This window comes from Bombus huntii, chromosome 4, assembly GCF_024542735.1.
Source record: "Bombus huntii isolate Logan2020A chromosome 4, iyBomHunt1.1, whole genome shotgun sequence".
Taxonomy (NCBI): Eukaryota; Metazoa; Arthropoda; class Insecta; order Hymenoptera; family Apidae; genus Bombus; species Bombus huntii.
Genome location: NC_066241.1, coordinates 9,386,607 through 9,404,976, shown reverse-complemented (window position 1 = coordinate 9,404,976; position 18,370 = coordinate 9,386,607). Strand labels below are relative to the sequence as shown.

At 37.7% G+C, this 18,370-nt stretch overlaps 1 protein-coding gene across 1 annotated transcript in view; it reads right to left on the bottom strand.

Annotated features, from left to right (window-relative positions):
• LOC126864827 (uncharacterized) overlaps window positions 1-18,370 on the bottom strand; it is a 74,204-nt gene that overhangs the window by 7,928 nt on the left and 47,906 nt on the right. Inside the window, exons 2-5 of the mRNA XM_050616648.1 lie at window positions 12,052-12,133; window positions 5,485-5,745; window positions 3,172-3,498; window positions 903-1,574 (exon numbers count right to left, since the gene is read on the bottom strand). Coding sequence (XP_050472605.1) covers window positions 903-1,574; window positions 3,172-3,498; window positions 5,485-5,724 — 1,239 coding nt within the window. The 5' untranslated portion in view covers window positions 5,725-5,745; window positions 12,052-12,133. The remainder of the gene's footprint in view (window positions 1-902; window positions 1,575-3,171; window positions 3,499-5,484; window positions 5,746-12,051; window positions 12,134-18,370) is intronic.

Here is an 18,370-nt window from a genome sequence, read left to right as displayed (position 1 = left end):
CTTTAAATTTTGATCCAGCTGATAAATCGATAATCAAATCAAGCGAACGAAGTTTGAAATCAAGCGAATCTGAAGTACCATCAGACTGTTGCTACGTGAGAACAATAGCCAACAACGATCTTGTACTTCGTATTTGCTCGATTCCAAACTCTAATCGATTTACCAGCAGAATTTACCAGCAAAATAATTATTCAGAGATTCTGTCGGTAAATCAATCGAAGTTTAAAACTGAACGAATCCGAATTACTGCGAGATCGTTGATGGCTATTGTTCTCACGTAGCAACAAACTGATGGTACTTCAGATTCGTTTGATTTCAAACTACAATTGATTTATCAATAGAGTTGTCGAAGAATTATTTTGTCGACATCGGTGTAGAACAATAGCCAACAACGATCTCGCTGCACTTCACATTTGCTCTATTACAAACTTCGATTCATTTACCAGCAGAGCATCTGAAGAATTATTTCACACATCGATCATCTAGAAAAAAACGAAGAAAAGATCGAATTGTAATAACATTTTTTGTTGCTTGTCGAGAGCCGTTCTTAAACATTTTGCAGGAATTTTCCCTTCGCAAGAAGATCTAAAAATGGCCACTTTCGACGCTCTCTTTTCATCCCGTATGAATTTATTTTTGATATTACCGATTGACAATAATGTCACTGCGATATTGTCCGCAATGATTGCAAATTATCTTCTCCGCGTTTCAACTATATCGATAATAAAGAATATCGAACAGCAATTACTTAATTACACGTTGTTGTTGATTTCGTTAATTTTTACGATAAAGTGCATTCTCTGGAAGAGACTTTACGATTTACGATTTTCTTTTTCATTCCTCCTTTCACCTACGATGGTCCTCAAACAAGAAACGATATCGTAACGAGAAATACAACTTACCTGAGCGTCCACTTTGGTTCCACTAGTGTCGTCCCATACGACTTTGTGTCTGACGTCGCTGTTAGGGGACGTTTTACCCAACGTTTCCTTCACCGCCTTCACTACCTTCGATTTATCGAATTTAAGGCTTAAGCTGGCCGTTATTAAATCTTCCGGCTTCTGTTTCTTCGACATCGGTTGGTGTCTCTTGGTGAACCAATTCGACGGTGCCATAATGGTCGAAGCGGCAGCTTTCGAGGATCCGCTAAGCTTACCCTTGGCTCCGTGCAATATCGACACGTCGAAGCTGTTGGAACGGAAGCTCTTCAATCGATTTCGTTTCTGTTCGGCCGTTTTTCCGGACCAGCTTGATTTGCTATCGTCCCGCGAACTCGACGCTTCCTCGCCGCATCGGTTAATTTCCGTCGCGGAAGACGCTAACGAGCTTAGGATCGATATCAGATCCGTATTGGAGCAGACGATGCCCGCAGCACCGGAAACCGATGCACTCACGGCTCTTGGCAGTTCCGAGACGCGCCTTCGGAGAGAAGACGTCGGCGAAACCGACGGAGCAGGCATTTCAGAGAATCGTCGTTTCGGATATTGAGTGTAACGTTGAGCGGAGCTGTTACCTTCCAGCGGCTGTATCTCGCACACTTGCTCCGTCGACGTCTTGTACATCTTTAAGCGTACCTGGCAAACGGATTGCTTTTATTCGAAAGACAGTTTCTTTTTTTATCATAATTCATGCGTTACGATACATGTTTCGATGATCGAGCCGTTAAGCGTGACAAAGCGATGGAACAGTTTCGCACAGAAATTCCAATTCTAAAATTATCTTAGGGATTCTAGGGCGTGATAAAATCTTGGAACGCAAAGTTATCGATGTGTCGATGAAAGTTAAGCGAGCTTTATCGAAGCACACACGTTCGAGTCTTTGAGCGATTGCTAGGAATACGCGTAATGTTCTTTTCTGTGACCTGAGAAGTTGAACGACTACAAAAGGCGTTTGCAGAGCATTTCAAAAGCGGAAGAAGATGCAGATTATTTAATACGTAATATCTTCTTTTATAATGTATCTAATATCCTAATAATTAGATGGTCGTAATATAAATGTTTAGAATCAGAAATTATCTGTTTATTTAGAGATCCGTTTGATGCAAGATCTAAAATCAATCAAATCGGATTGTACGGACGTATTTGTCTCTGTTAATCCTTTGACGTCGATACCAACGACGTATATAGCGAATGACGGTTACCAGCCAAGATTATGAGCACGTAGGGAAGAAGAGAACTGAACGTTTGCTGTTTCGATAACGACGATCCATAAAAATCCGAACTCTAACAAAGAAACGCGTGATAACGAATACGGGCACGTATTCTTTCGTATGTTCTCAATGAATATGTATAATTTTGCTCGTAACAGAGTTGAAAAATGCCCGTAGCGTTCCAAGATTGAACAACGTTCGTGTCGCGCGAGAGTTGAACAATATCTGAACCGCTCGAACGTTAACAAGAATCTTTCTCTGTGTTCTCCCAGTAATATTCGAGATGTGAATGCCGCGAGTGTCACGACCAGCCTTTCACGTGCTCTTGGCGCTCCTTCTTCTGGCAAAGATGCGACGCTACTTGAACTAACACGAGATGTTAGAGTTTTCCGAGAAGATCACGATATCTCTGCGGGTGAGGAAATTCGGCAACTTGTACCGCTGTAATATAATTCCAAGTTACCCTGCGGAGATACCGAGTTTACGACACGTCCCTGGCGATCGAGCGCGGAACGAAGCAAAATTCTAAAAAGTACGCTCTACGTTGTTGCTTAATAATTTATGATTCCAATTGAAAAATAAGCTTCTTCGCGACCATGCTATAAGCTTCACCGACGAACACGTGCTTCCTTAGCGAGGCTCCTGACGAACAATGAATGAAAACCATGGCGATTCGATTCGTCCGTAATTTTAACTGTTAATTTTCGCCTAATTAATAATTGTTCTAACTTCATCTAAAAAAGAAGAAAAAAAAAGTAATTGATGAATCCACGTATACGTACATTGTTATAAAGAACGATAGGATGTAAATAATTGTAAGTTACAAAGAATAAAATAATAAATAATACGATGAAAATTGTATACCTGGAGAGCAACGAATATTCGGTTCTTTGAAATCCTAATTTCGCACGATCGTATAGAACTTCATCAACTTTAAACTCGGTTTTTCTGTAAACTGTAAACTAGCAAAACTCTGCAAACTAGCGGAGATAGAGCGGCCAAAATAAACGAAAAATCCTTACCTTCCTCGCTTTCATCTCTGCGATATCGTCCATAATGTCCAACTGAAGATTGTGCGTGCTTCCACTGTTGCTCGGTGGTCCGGATATTCTAGACTCTGAGTCTCGACGACTCGGCAATATTCTGGTCGCGCCTCCAAGAGGAAAAGCGGCGATTGATTCGCGACGATTACGGCCAAACAGAGTCGGTGGCACTCTGGCAATCGTAACAACCGAATGTCTTCGGCCACCTGGTTGAGGAGCTGGTGCTTGAGAGAGAGTGGACAGGAAAGCAGCTTCCCTCGGTGATGGTCCTGATCCTTCTCCGCCACGCTCGCTCAGTCGTCTCACCTGTCGACACAAACGTCAAACTGTCGTATCGACGATCGAGCCTCGCGGAAGTCAAATCGATCAACTTCGTCTTTGGACAGTCTCGTAATTTCACAATTTCATCGTCCAAGTACACGATTGATTCTCACAAAACTTCTAATTCCTTAGAGCTTAACGCCATGCTCATCTTTCCACTTTTATCGCATATCGTCTCATCAGTTGCGATACTTGTAACGTAATTACCTTCCTTTAATTTTCAATTTTTGAGTTGGTCAATGTGATTTCCGAATGAGTCGATCGACTATGCGAGTCCTGGATAAAGATGACAACTAAACTATTCAGATTAGTCACGTTGCTTCGATCAAACGGTTTGAATTAAAGTAACTCGAAAATATTTGGTCGATGTGAACCTATTATTTTGTCAATGTGAGCCTGTAAGTTTGCTTGAAATATCCTTCCAAGTTTTTATGACGATTCAGACTGGACAAGATACCTGAATCAAGCAACTATTTTCAAGTAACTTGGAATTATATTATTAATGTATACAGTTGAGTGAAGCAAGTATTTTCAAATAACTTGAAGCTATTTTGTTAACACATACAGTTGCTTGAATCGAGCAACTATTTTCAAGTAAGTTGTAACTATTTTGTCAACGTGAACCTGTAATTTTGCTTAAAATATCCTTCCAAGTTTTTATGACGATTCAGACTGGTCAAGATACCCGAATCAAGCAACTATTTTCAAGTAACTTGAAACTATTTTCTTAAAGCGTAGAATTGCTTGAATCAAGCAACTACTTTCAAGTACCTTGAAACTATTTTGTTAACGCGTAGAGTTGCTTGAATCAAGCAACTATTTTCAAGTAACTTGAAACTATTTTATTAATGTGTACAGTTGAGTGAAGCAAGTATTTTCAAATAACTTGAAGCTATTTTGTTAACATGTATAGTTGCTTGAATCAAGCAACTATCTTCAAGTAACTTGGAACCATTTTGTCATTGTGAACCTATTATTTTACCAATGTGAACCTGTAACTTTGCTTGAAATATCCTTCCAAGTTTTTATGACGATTCAAACTGGTCAAGATACCTGAATCAAGCAACTATTTTCAAGTAACTTGGAACTATTTTATTAATGTATACAGTTGAGTGAAGCAAGTATTTTCAAATAACTTGAAGCTATTTTGTTAACATGTATAGTTGTTTGAATCAAGCAACTATTTTCAAGTAAGTTGTAATTATTTTGTCAATGTGAACCTGTAATTTTGCTTAAAATATCCTTCCAAGTTTTTATGACGATTCAGACTGGTCAAGATACCTGAATCAAGCAACTATTTTCAAGTAACTTGAAACTATTTTCTTAAAGCGTAGAATTGCTTGAATCAAGCAACTACTTTCAAGTACCTTGAAACTATTTTGTTAACGCGTAGAGTTGCTTGAATCAAGCAACTATTTTCAAGTAACTTGAAACTATTTTATTAATGTGTACAGTTGAGTGAAGCAAGTATTTTCAAATAACTTGAAGCTATTTTGTTAACACATACAGTTGCTTGAATCGAGCAACTATTTTCAAGTAAGTTGTAACTATTTTGTCAACGTGAACCTGTAATTTTGCTTAAAATATCCTTCCAAGTTTTTATGACGATTCAGACTGGTCAAGTTACCCGAATCAAGCAACTATTTTCAAGTAACTTGAAACTATTTTGTTAACGCCTACAGTTGCTTGAATCGAGCAACTATTTTCGAGTAACTGGAAATTATTTTGTCAATGTGAAACTGTATAGACACTAGTTGATTCCCATACACATGTATAATGTATAACGTATAAACAGAGCTATTTTTTCAGATCAGAAGGTACGATCAATCTTTTTCTTCAAATACATTATGCAAACGTTGGACAACGTTATGCTTTGTTAAGCTAACAGGATACACTAAAAATACATTATCAAGAAAGGGGATGTGGCCCGTAAGTAAGTATGTTCTTCTCGATATGATCATCAGACAGTACCTGTGATGCGGTTATCCCGGAAGTACATTGCGGAGTCGGTAGAGAGTGCTTTCTTGCTTCTCTCCAGGGAGACAATAGATAAGGATTTAAGGATGGCGAATCGGGGTCCATGCAACGCGGAGGCGACTCGTTCCTTCGCCATTCCGCTTCCTCTTCTCCCAATGTGCTTTCCTCTACGATGATCTGAGGCTCGCCACAGCTTGCGGCATTCACGTTCGAGCTGTACGATTGTCTTCTCATTTTGCTTCACAAAACTCTCACTTGAACATAAATAAAACGTTTCTTCGTTGAAACCGTATCGTAGTGGGGAATAATCGAACAGTACAAAGGAATTAATAAAAATAAGTCACATTTTTGTTAATTTTCTTTCGTATCTAAAGACAAATCTGATAGATTCAAAGATATAAGACCTTTGAAAATATCGTATGGAATTTAATACTAATTTAGTGTGCAATTAAAAAATTACTATACTATTTTATTTCTCCTATATATATGTCGGAGATGAAAGGACATCGGGGCCTTTCTTTTGGAATTTTTGGGAAGACTCCCAATACTTTAGACTTTTTATTATAGCTGCACTTAAATAATAAAACTCGGAAATAGTTGTTTATCATTTAATCCGATTATGTTTGCCCGAGATTTATGACAGTAGGCTTGGGCTCGAAGTGACACAACTGGTCGCTAAACGTAGTCACGGTCATGGGATGAATGTTTTTAGCTAACAGAGCTATGGAGTAATTGTATAGCTCTCCTTAAAAATATAAGAATTAAATAGAGTGGAGTATATAAGTGCAGTTCCATTTGGACTGAGAGAATTAGTCGAGTTCTACTTGTACCGTGGACAAGTAAGTTGAGTTACACTTGAATTGTGGACAAGTAAGTTCAGTTCGACTTGGACTTTGGAAGAAAGCGCATTTGCTATTGACAGTGGATTCGTTATTGAACCTAAGATCATTGTCATTAGTATCACGAGTATCTAATCGCCACGGTTGCTTGTCAAACTCTGTACTAATCATATTGGTACCAGTGAATATCATCTATATCGTGTAACAACAATGGCTAATCCAAATGAAAAAGAGGAGAGTTACACGTCCCTAACCCCAATGAGAACTCGACATATACAGGATGGTTGGTAACTGGTGGTACAAGCGGAAAGGGGGTGATTCTAAGCGAAAAAATAAGTCGAAAATATAGAATAACAATTTTTCGTTCGAGGCTTTGTTTTCGAGAAAATCGACTTTGAATTTTCGTTCGGTACGCGTGCACTTTATCGCGTCTCGTTATAACGAATTTCACTGTAAATCGTTGTCTCGATGGAAAAATTAAAAAAAAAAAAAATTTTTTATTCTATATTTTCGACTTCTTTTTTCGCGTAGAATCACCCCCTTTGCATTTTCGTCAAAGAATTTCAAATAATCTAGTTCTGCTTCGAAATCTTTTTATCGCCTTTCTTTTATTACGCCTTTGAATCCATCGAAAGATTTACATTCAAATTTTTACTTCGCAATTATTTTCCTTATATCGCTGCATATCAATTATTTATCGAAGCTACTTCGTTCTAACGTGGCGATCATCCAGTTGAGCGCAGGCTAGCGCACATTTTACGAGGCAGATTTTCCATGTGTCGAAGTTGCAAATGTCGTTACACGTATACCGGTGTATCGACAAATATCAAAGTCATAGGAGTGTAGCATTGAATCGGAGGAAATATCGAATTTCGAAAGTTTGACGGCAATTCGACGTGTCCAAGATACGAGATTCCGAAGAGAAAGTTGGCCCTCGGGTCGACGATATCGATTTAATATTACATGCGATTTATTTTTGTTCGCTGAATCAGTGAACTTCTACACTTTACGCGGTTCATCGGGCCGAATGATTTTTCTGCATACAAAGGGCTGGAAAATTTGAAACATGCTGTAGCCTAAACCTGTCGCCGGATTAAACTCGACGAAGCTTCGAATCGAGAAGCACGCGGAATCGTAATCTGACTTTTACGAAAATGGACAAAACGACGTTACCGGACAAATAATGAAATTCTTTGTCCATTATCGAAATTCTATTGAAATTCTATTAAATTGCCAACTACGTTCTTATTGAAATTTTCATTTTTTTCCTTTTAAACAAACAATCGAATTTATCGCGTGCGCACTCTTGTGATTATATTCTATCGTTGATACTATTACGACGAAAATTACACGTACACGAATATTGTACATAAAAATGCAGAAAGTTACTATGCATAATATTTGATTTTTCTTCGAATTTTAGTTTAAAGAACGTTCCTTAAAAAGTTCGAATTCTCTCCGTTTATGGCAATACGAAACTATTAGGTCGCCCGAAAAGTTTCTTTCGTTTTATAAGGAAATAATGGATGCACATTTTCCGTTTTATATTCTTTTATCGAACTACCTATGATTCATTTTGTTCTGTCAAACTGAAGATCACAACGTTCGACGGATTAGGTTTCATGTTTGTACAAAGATGCGTTGTCTGTAAAAGGAAGACACTTTCCGGACAACCTAATATACAGGGTGGTTGGTAACTGGCGATTCTACGCGAAAAAAGAAGTCGAAAATATAGAATAACAATTTGTATAATATATAATCCAGTATAATATTACTGGAAACGTTGTACTCGGACAGAAGGTTTAATACGATGCTTTAAATAATAGAAGTTTCAAATGGAACAATAATATTGGGTTGGCAACTAAGAGATTGCGGATTTTGTCAAACCACCTGATGATAAAATCCGCAATCACTTAGTTGCCAACCCAATATAAAGTATTAGGAGAAAAAAGTCCGAAATAATAGAAGTTCGTGGTCGGCTAAGTGCAGACCGGCATTTTCATGGCGATAAATTAAGTCGAGGCACAATACCATTAATTCTCGATGCTGCGGCGCTCGCCAAGTTTTACGTCCCAATTTCGTCCTCGTTTCGACAAATGAAAATCCTCTTGATGCTTTAAGAAAATTTCGAACTTTTAACGCTCGAAGAAGAAAACTTGCATATCAAGTAACGGTTCTCTCATAATTTCCTCAAACTCGAGAAAGTCTGTCAACGAAAGGAAGATACGACCGAGTGGAAACTGTGCACAGAATGAAAAATATCTAAACACCCGGAATAACAATCAACTACGAAATTACGAAGAAAAAGTCACACAATTATAAGTCGTATGATAAATAAATTTCGTAAAACATCGATAAACATTGCTCGGTTTGTTGTTAGTTTCTTATCAACCTGTATATGTAAATGATACTATGTCGCGTTAATTTGAATCCAAATTTTCAGAGTTTGAACAGAAATCGTAAGAAATTTCCATGTACAACGTACTTTTCAGTTTTTACTTTTCTACCTTCTTTTTCTATTTTTTTTTTTTTTTTGCAATGCTTCGTTACGTTACGCGAGATTATAAAAGTTGAGAATCGCGCGGAATAAAACGAACAATAGTACATTTTACTTTCTCATGTAATCTCTGGGAGAAAATACAAAATTGTAACGTATATCGAAAAATAAATTTTCGTTCTGCGTGAAATGTCGAGAAATTCTTCCTTTTTCTTCGTCCGTGTTAGACGACAGACGAATGACACATCGGATGACTCGCAACTTCCTTAGCGTAGAAAAATGAATTGAAATATTCACGAGGCGCGATGTACTGTTAACCAGTTAACTGTGGAATTTAGTTTTAGAAATCAATGTGAATAAAATGCGAATAAAAATAAGCGACGACGACGAGTATACAGGTCGAACACAGAGAAAATGTGTTACGCGTTTCTGTTAGAAGTTTTACGACCGCATTAAACCAAAACGACGATGGCTTACATTTTTCTTCGGAAAAATTAATTATACAAATAATTATTTCCTATAGAAAATTGTAAAATTCCAACAAAATAATAAAATTCGTAAAGAAGAAAAATGTGAAAAGATAGAAGAAATTCAGTGGATCTTCTCAGTGTGGTATTTCTCGAAATAGGATATCCCACAAAGTGGCACTTCGCAAATCTAACACACCAGCAACGTGAAGTGGATTTGCTTTCGATGATATAACTGTTATAAAATTAGGAAAATGTTTTTTGATGGGACGCGTAGGTTTTACGATTGAACTCGTAGATGGTCGAGCAACTTTCGAAGCTCGTGTTCGTAGAATTGTATATTCGACGATTTATTCGACACACATTCGACCGAAAAACTGAATCGTATTATATTTGCTGTATTATACAGGGTGGTTGGTAACTGGTGATGCAAGCGAAAAGGGGATGATTCTACGCGAAAAAAGAAGTCGAAAATATAGAATACAAATTTTTCGTTTCAGGCTTTGTTTTCGAGAAAATCGACTTTGAATTTTCGCTCGGTACGCGTGCGCTTTATCGCGTCTCGTTAGAACGGATCTCACTGTAGATCGTTGTCTCGATGGAAAAATTAAAAAAAAAAAAAAAATAAAAAAAATTGTTATTCTATATTTTCGACTTTTTTCGCGTAGAATCATCCCCTTTCCGTTTGTCCCACCAGTTACCAACCACCCTGTATTTCGATCGTTATCGGGGAATACCCGACACACACAGTAAAACATCCACTCAATTTGCAAGGAGACAAAATTGCGCAAACAATTCGGGTATACCCGATATATCGGTAAAAATAATCAATTGAGCTTATAAAAAGGAATGCGTTGTACAGGGAATAACCGATATGACAAAGAAACAAATCAAATTTTTCTTCGTAAAATACAAAGCAGTTTTACTGACGATACAAAACGAACGTACCACTAAATAACATTTTTAAGGCTTCTTACTAAAATTTGGAGTTTTTACGGTAAATGGTAATGTTTCATATTATACGACGAGTATATACAGATGGAGCACACCGAGATTAACATTTACCTCGATATGTTTCATTCGTGAAACGCGGTTAACTGTTTAAACACGCTATCGACGATAGCTTTTCGAAAGACGTATAAATAAAACGAGGAAATAGAGCGAAATGAAATAACAACGAGTCGTTCGATTTCTCGTTATGTCGCGTTGTTAAGAAGCAACAGAAATGAAATTTCAATTTTCCATTAGAATCGATGGAAGGATCGAACGACGATACGGTAAGAGAAATCGCACGATTCCACTCAAGTGGCACCGTTTTGTCAACGCAGGCTAACGCGTGACCTTTTGTCGTTTCGATCAACATGGTTCAACAGGGATCATACCGCCTGTACTGTCAGATGTTCGGCCAAATGGTGTTTGCATTTGTCGTAGATAAAACGCTTGGAAAATTCGTCGCGCGCTAGCGCGCTTCTCCGATGAAATCTCGGACTTTTTTCTACTTTTCTAGTTTCCTACCTTTTCTTTTCATCCGCTTTGTACGATTCGCGCGCTACTATTAGGTTGTCCGAAAAGTTTCTTTCGTTTTATGAGGAAATAATAAGTTTTTTATTTTACATTATTTTGTCGAATTACGTACGTTTTGTTCTGTCGAGATAAACACCGCGACATTTCACGCACTTGGTTTCACGTTGTACGAAGGTGCACCGTTGTAAAAAATTTTGTTTGCGAAAGAAAGACACTTTTCGGACAACCTAATACGTTGTATTCGCTTTAGAAAGAAATAATAGACGCACGATGTTTCTTGTTTTATATCAGTTTATCGAATTATGCACGAACATAGTAATAGAAATGTAACGAAATGGGTCATACGTAATTCAATAAAATAATAAAAAACAGAAACTGTTGTTCATCTATTATCATCTGACCGTGATAAAACCTACGGAATCCAACTATGGAGAACAGTAAGTAACTCCAACATTGAAATACTCCAACGCTTCCAATCGAAAATGCACCTTGGTATGTAACCAATGAAACGATACACCGCGACCTCAAGATACCCACCGTCGAAGAGAAAATAGCAAAATATAGCGACAGATATAGCAAAAGAATCAACAAACACCGAAACCCCCTAATCACTGGGCTACTTGATACGACGGACCAGATTCGCAGGCTGAAGAGGCACTACCCGCTAGTCCTAAACGCTAGATTCAATTATCTAAATCTATCTAAATTAAAGCAATATTCACTTATTTATAACTCTTACTTATAAATTATACTTATCTATAATAAGTACTAACTTATTATAAATAATCAGCCATGTCACTGCGCCACGTCAGAAAAATTACTGAAAATTCTCAACGCGAGAATTGATTGTAATTTTAATAAATAAACAAAAAAAAAAATCTATTATCATCTGATGAAACGAAAGAAACTTTTCGGACAACCTAATACGTTGTATTCGCTTTATAAAAAAATAATAAACGCACGATGTTTTCTGTTTTATATCAGTTTATCGAATTATGCACGAACATAGTAATAGAAATGTAACGAAATGGGTCATACGTGATTCAATAAAATAACAGAAAACAGAAACTGTTGTTCATCTACTGTCGTCTTATAAAACGAAAGAAACTTCTCGGACAACCTAACACATCGAACGACTACGGTTGAATAAATTCTCTAAAAATGAAAATCTTTTTAATCGAATTAAACGATCGAGATGGCTGTAATACGTTTATAGGATTTTACGAATACCTACCGAGCGTTGAACGTTCGATGTGCTCAGATACCCATAAGCGATTTTTCTTTCTCGAGACGATTCCCTTTTGTTCACGAACAACCTGAAAATGGAAAAAATATCGTTAACGGGTGTGTTCGTGATAATCGTAACAATGTCGTTTAACCGATTTATCGAGGAATCGTTACGTGTGCTTTACGTTGTTTGCGAAATTCCACGACAAATATCGTTACGCGCGAGTTAATCGAGTAAACGATGCTTAAAACGGTTGAAAATTATTCCTGATATCGCGACTGTAAATAGGAAATGATACAAAGAACAATGTTTTAATATCGTCTATGATAAAACTGTTAAATTTGTTATAGTAAAATTAATAGACATTCTAATCTTAACGAATTATCTTTTGTATTCGTAAGAGGTCCGACGATTTCTTCATCATGGAAAAATAATTTCAGCGATATTTTTCGCTTTTAACGCGTTTGCAACGCGTACGCGTATATTGTTGCCCGTTGCGCGTTATACGTTTTAACGTATGCGCATAATTTTCTATCTACAAATACGCGCAGCTTTTAACGAAGCAGAGCGAAACGTTTGTAAAATTGAAATGTTAGAACGATGTTTTCGATAAAATTCTTTGTGCCCGACAGGTCGAATTGCGAGGCCGATGCGTTTAAAAGTGCAATTTTCGCGGAATTAAACGCACGAAATTAGCAATTCTGAATATTACGTGTAGTTTCTTTGCCTAGCCTTTGTCATATTCGTTTATTATCTTTATTATTATTCAACAGGTTATTCGCAACTCGTACAACAAAATACAGGAATATACATACGTCGATTCAAATTTCTTCTGTCAACCGTATAAACGGCTTTGCTTTGCATAAAACGATATTATCGAAACGTTATCACAGATAGAATCTGGTTTTGGAAAAATCAAAGAACATCGTGTGAAAATCGATCTTATTCTATTATTGTCTTAAATATCCTTTAACAATATTCCCTTCGTTCACGTTCTTTTTCACTTTCCATCGTAATAAATCAGCCGCGGATAGTCCATTTCGACGAATAGTTTCTCTCGATCGATGTGGCAACGGTCGAAAAGAAAGATTTAGGATATTGCGGTCGTTCGCCGATAAGGAGCACCATTTACGCCGAAGGAGATCCGTTCTCTTAGATAGAACGTTCATAGAGCTCTGGGTCTTTTCATTTTATAGGATTAATATAAGTCTAGAAATTGTACAGCCGAACTTTAAGACCTTCGCAGCTTGACTCGAACCACGCTACTTGGTCCTGTACAAATTTTGATTTTTTCCACGAAACGCGTATTCACAGCAAAAGTATCTTTTTCTGTAATCTTATCATGGCTTGCGAAAGTGTTCGAATAATCTTGATCGTCCCGAGGTGACGCGTATCTCGTGTTCGAGATACAATAGAAAACTGGGAAAATACCGAAAGGTCGGATGATACGGGCGTTCGTACGGTAAAATCGTAGAAAAGATTTCGATAACTTAACATCGTACGTGCATTTCGGTTTAGTTAACTATTTGATCGATTAAAAGTTTAATTAATTTATTTGCATCGTTTGCGTGGTGTTGGCGTTAAAATTTCGAAAAAAAACGTGCAGTTAGGAGAAAGCTGGAAACACATCGTATAATACGAGACTCGGATAGCCGAAACTTCACCGAGCTGGCGGAAATTTCGCGTAGGATCGCGTATTATGCCAAACATTTTGGAATCCCGTTAAACGCTGTAACGAGACACGACTATCGTCGTGATTATGTTCGTTACATCGGCTGCGACTCTTCAATTTTTCTACTTTCAAGTCTATTCCTATTTCAACGAATAAAACATATTCGTAACGTTGGAAGAAGATGTTTAATCGAGAAAATTGGAACGAAAATCTGCGATCTTTTTTCATTTTGTTCAAAAATGGTACCCCGAAGATGGTACCCCGCTGGTGGTAGCCACCCACATGATAATCAAACAGCCAAAAAATTCTACCAAATGTCCAAATTGGACAAATTGTGAATGTAAACAACTAAAGAAAAAAAAAAGAAAAAATTTTGTTCAAAGCGAAGTTATTTTGTAACGCTGTAAGAACGTAATTGGGTCGACCCAGACATAACTCGACCTGAAATGATCGAAAGAGCGTAGCAGGCTTTTGTTTTTACTTATCGGAAGCATACAATTTATTCAGGTTCGCCAAAATATTAGGTTGCCCCAAAAGTGTCTTTCTTCTACGAATATGTCTTTTACGACAACGCGTCTTTATACAAACACGACAGCTGATCTGTCAAATGTCGTGGTCTTTGCCTTAATAGAACAAAATGGAACGTACGTAGTTTGATAAAATAACAGAAAACAAGAAATCTCGTTATTTCCTTATAAAACGAAAGACTCTTTTGGGACAATCTGATATTTCAACTGTCGATTATTCGTCGTGTTAAAATAAGCCAGAATATTTAGCGAGCTATATTTAACGCTAATTGTACGTTTAAAGTTACTCCTCGTTCTCTGTACTAATCTTTCGTTGTTCTAATTTTCCAGAAATGTCCTGTAGCTTCCATATACATTTTCCGAGCCGTTTCAAATTTTTCCAATATAATACTCGCGTCTCGTAACAGCGCCAGCGAAATTTCAAAATATCTCGCATGACACGCATCGTACATTCGTGAAAATATTCCGTGATAAGCGTTGGAACACTTTCTTAAGCCACTGGATATATCGAATAATTTGGAAATTTCATTAGCACCGTAACGAGACGAAACTATCGTGACTATACGTGCAAAATGTGGAACAGATTTGAAAATGTATCACAAAAGTATCGGAAAAATATATTTCGCGAAGATCATCGAATTATTCGAAAAACCAATTTTGTTCGCTACATCGATAAGCCACGGTAGATAGCGAGATCGTTTTTGGGACTAATAGTACGTTTAAAACTACTATTCATGCCACGTACTAATTTTTCACTAATACTAAATAAACTACGTCCGCAAATAAAAGTCCAGAGTAACGTAATTTCCATCTGCGTCGTCGGTTTCGTTTCAAATTTGACTGTTATCGTTGAGAATTGTGGATCTTTGAAGCCGAAATAATGTTATAGGAACGCTAAATGTATACTTGGGATTAATATTAGAACAGTAATATATTTATTTTATGGACGATTTCTTATATATTCATCGATACACACTTGCACGCGTCTCAGCACTTCCTTCTATTATCCGACTGTTAACCCACTGACTAATTTATACATTCATCTGTTTTCGAGACATACCTCCACACACTGATACCCACATACAAGTATCTCTTACTACGTATTTAACCCAGTCCGGCACAGAAAATTATACATATCTCGACGGTTATAATTCGGATCTTCTCGCAACGATTCCTGTCTCGTTGCAGCGTTAACAAAGTGTCGCGTAACGCGCATTTGGAAAAAATTGTCCGCTGCGAACGTTCGAATAGCAGCGCTAGCCACCGCACAAAAAGCGGGAAACAATTTTTCCTTGGGAAACTTGGAAGCTCGTGTCATCGTTTAGAACGACGTACCTGCGCTGTGTTTTATCGATGTTCGGTACTTTGAAGTCTAAGTATAAACCTTGCTTGCACGGTGCCACTAATCCGTGACAAATCGAGCAAAGTAGAGGCTGCATTTCATCGAATCAAGGAACGTTTGACGTGTACACCGTGACGTACAGGAACTTGTACATCTCTGAAAGCCAACGCTTTGATGTTTAACGGTGAATGCACAATCCTCAGAAACGTTGCTGTCGTTGAAATTAAGCCAGTCGTTTCTGTCGGTGTACGCGGAATTTCCTTTCTACGGGTTCTCGCGTACAAACGTGTTTATGTTCATTTACACCGTGTTTCTAAACGAGAGGTCTAATCAGTTTGTAGAGCCGATTTATCGGTTTCTGTGCGTACAGTTACGTTACCGTTCGTCGAACGAATCATGCAAACCAGGCAAGCAATTGCTCGATTTTAAGAGGCGACGCGATAAACACGAACAGCTGGTTCAGTGGGACGACGATAATATCGTCGATCAGAACGTTCCATGTAAAATTAGTTAGAAACAATCCGCCTGTTATAATCGAACTTGGGCTATTGGCATCGACTGTGGTAATTACATTTGGGGAGCAAGCGTAATTAGAAGAATACGAATCCTTAGAAAATTAGCGAATAGTTTCTTTCGAAATTTACTCTTGACCGAAGCATTTATCTTTTATACGATGTCGCACACAGCAAATTGGAGAACCCGGAGAAGCATCACGATCGCGAGAATTACGCTCAGCTAATAAACGCAAACGAACGAGAGACGAGTACTCCTCTGGTAAAGTTCGGCAAGCAAATGTCATCTTGTTTCTAGAAATAATTGTTAATAAGGAATATGCCAACAAGGAATTTGCTAATAAGCGTAACGTCGTATTAAGCTTTAGGCTAAACGTAATTTGTACGAATGCGAGACGACAGTTCGTAACAAATTGAGTTCGATAACGACAATGTTAATTGTTTATCGTCTGTGCAACGCTATGAGGCGATTCTTCTCGAAAAATCGCAGGTGCCGAAACGACGATAATTAACGGATTCCATATTATTATTTTGGTGGAAGCGTAGTGTGTGTAATTGGTAGTTGCTACCAGGAGAAAAGGGAATGAGCGTTTCGTCCCAGGACTACCGGTGGACTCGCCAGTAAGGCTATGCCCGGTAGTCCCTGTCTTAGACGTAGAGGGAGTCTCGCTAGGTGCGGTATTTATATCGTGCGCTCGTATATTCGACCGCTAGCGAGACAGACAGACTCGTTGTAGTCGTAGTAGCCCTCTGGTGTTGGCGGTTGGTACCCGCGGTTCGCCCGGGAGGTGTTACGATCAAATAAATTCTAGGTAGTTTTAACGCGAAAGACTTACACTGTTCGAATAAATTCTCGTTTGTACGTATTTGAGCAAACGCTGGTCTCGTGCGAAACGTGACAATTAATATGATTTTTACGCATTCACAGGAGATTTGAAGATGCAAATATTTCCAAAGCATACGCAATACACGCAAGAAGATATATTATAAAATTGCACGAAGTTAATACACAAATATTTGAGATATAATCGTAGATGAAACCTTCAGCCTGAGATCCAATCGAATCGGTAGCCTTTCTAAAAACCGATCTCTACTTTCAAATCTACTTTAAATTTCACCCTGTTTTTATGAGAAAATTCTCAAACTAATACGATGCTCCTTGGAGAGCTCTTCTCTGCCTTCTCTTTCGCTCTCCACTCGTCTCCCCCTAGAGAGCAAAGTAATAGGGCTACGTGTGCTCGTAGTCGGAGACAAAATTGGCGTTCAGGTGATATTCTACGAGAGCTTATTTTTCTAGATGACTCGTAACCCTGGCAAGTGTCAGTCTTTAATCCCTTAACGTATAATTTTGCTCCGCCTAACCGGTCAAAGATGCGCAATTTCTTCCTCGATCTACGTTTGCGATCTAAAGACGCTCGATTATACGCGCACAGAGACGCGCGAAGATACTGCAAGACTCTTAGAAACTTTTCACGCGTACATTATACGAAACATTTCGAAATTTCATTAGCAGCACGACGAGACACGATTATAAGCGATTGTGAAATTTCTAAAGTTTCTAACTTCTCTACAAAATCGTATCCAGAAGTTACATAAAATATCTATACGATATTTGTCGCGCGAAAACGACCAAAATATTTGAGCAGTCAATTGTTCAATTATTAGTCAATTATTTAGCGAAACGATCTTTATCAACAATTGTGATGTTTAAGACTACTTCTATTCATGCAGTATACTAATTTTTCGCTAAATGTATATTTGCCATAAATGTTACAGTTACAAGATATCGTTATAAGAGAGACAACCGTTATAAGAGAAGTTTGTAAAGTTGCGATATAAAAGTCGACGTTTTTAATTAAAAAATTTTGATCGCGAATAATCGTTAAAACGGATTAGTTTTCTTGATTACCGGTAATCGTTATCGACAAGGGAAATTTTATTTTGGTTACCAGTAACCGACATAAATGGCCAGATTTTTAAATATTCTTTTTTTTTTTGTTACGAGTAACTGTTATCCGTGGCGGGAAAATTTTATTTTGGTTACCGATGACCATTATCGACGGCAAAAATTTGTTCTACATTGTCAATTGCCACTGGCTATATTATCAATCGTTATTAACGTCACTGATAATTATTGGGTTGGCAACTAAGTGATTGCGAATTTTGTCAATACCACCTAATGACAAAACCCGCAATCACTTAGTTGACAATTCGATAGTACGTATATTCGCAGTTATTCATAAAACTCGCGTGTTTTATCGAGCAAACAAGA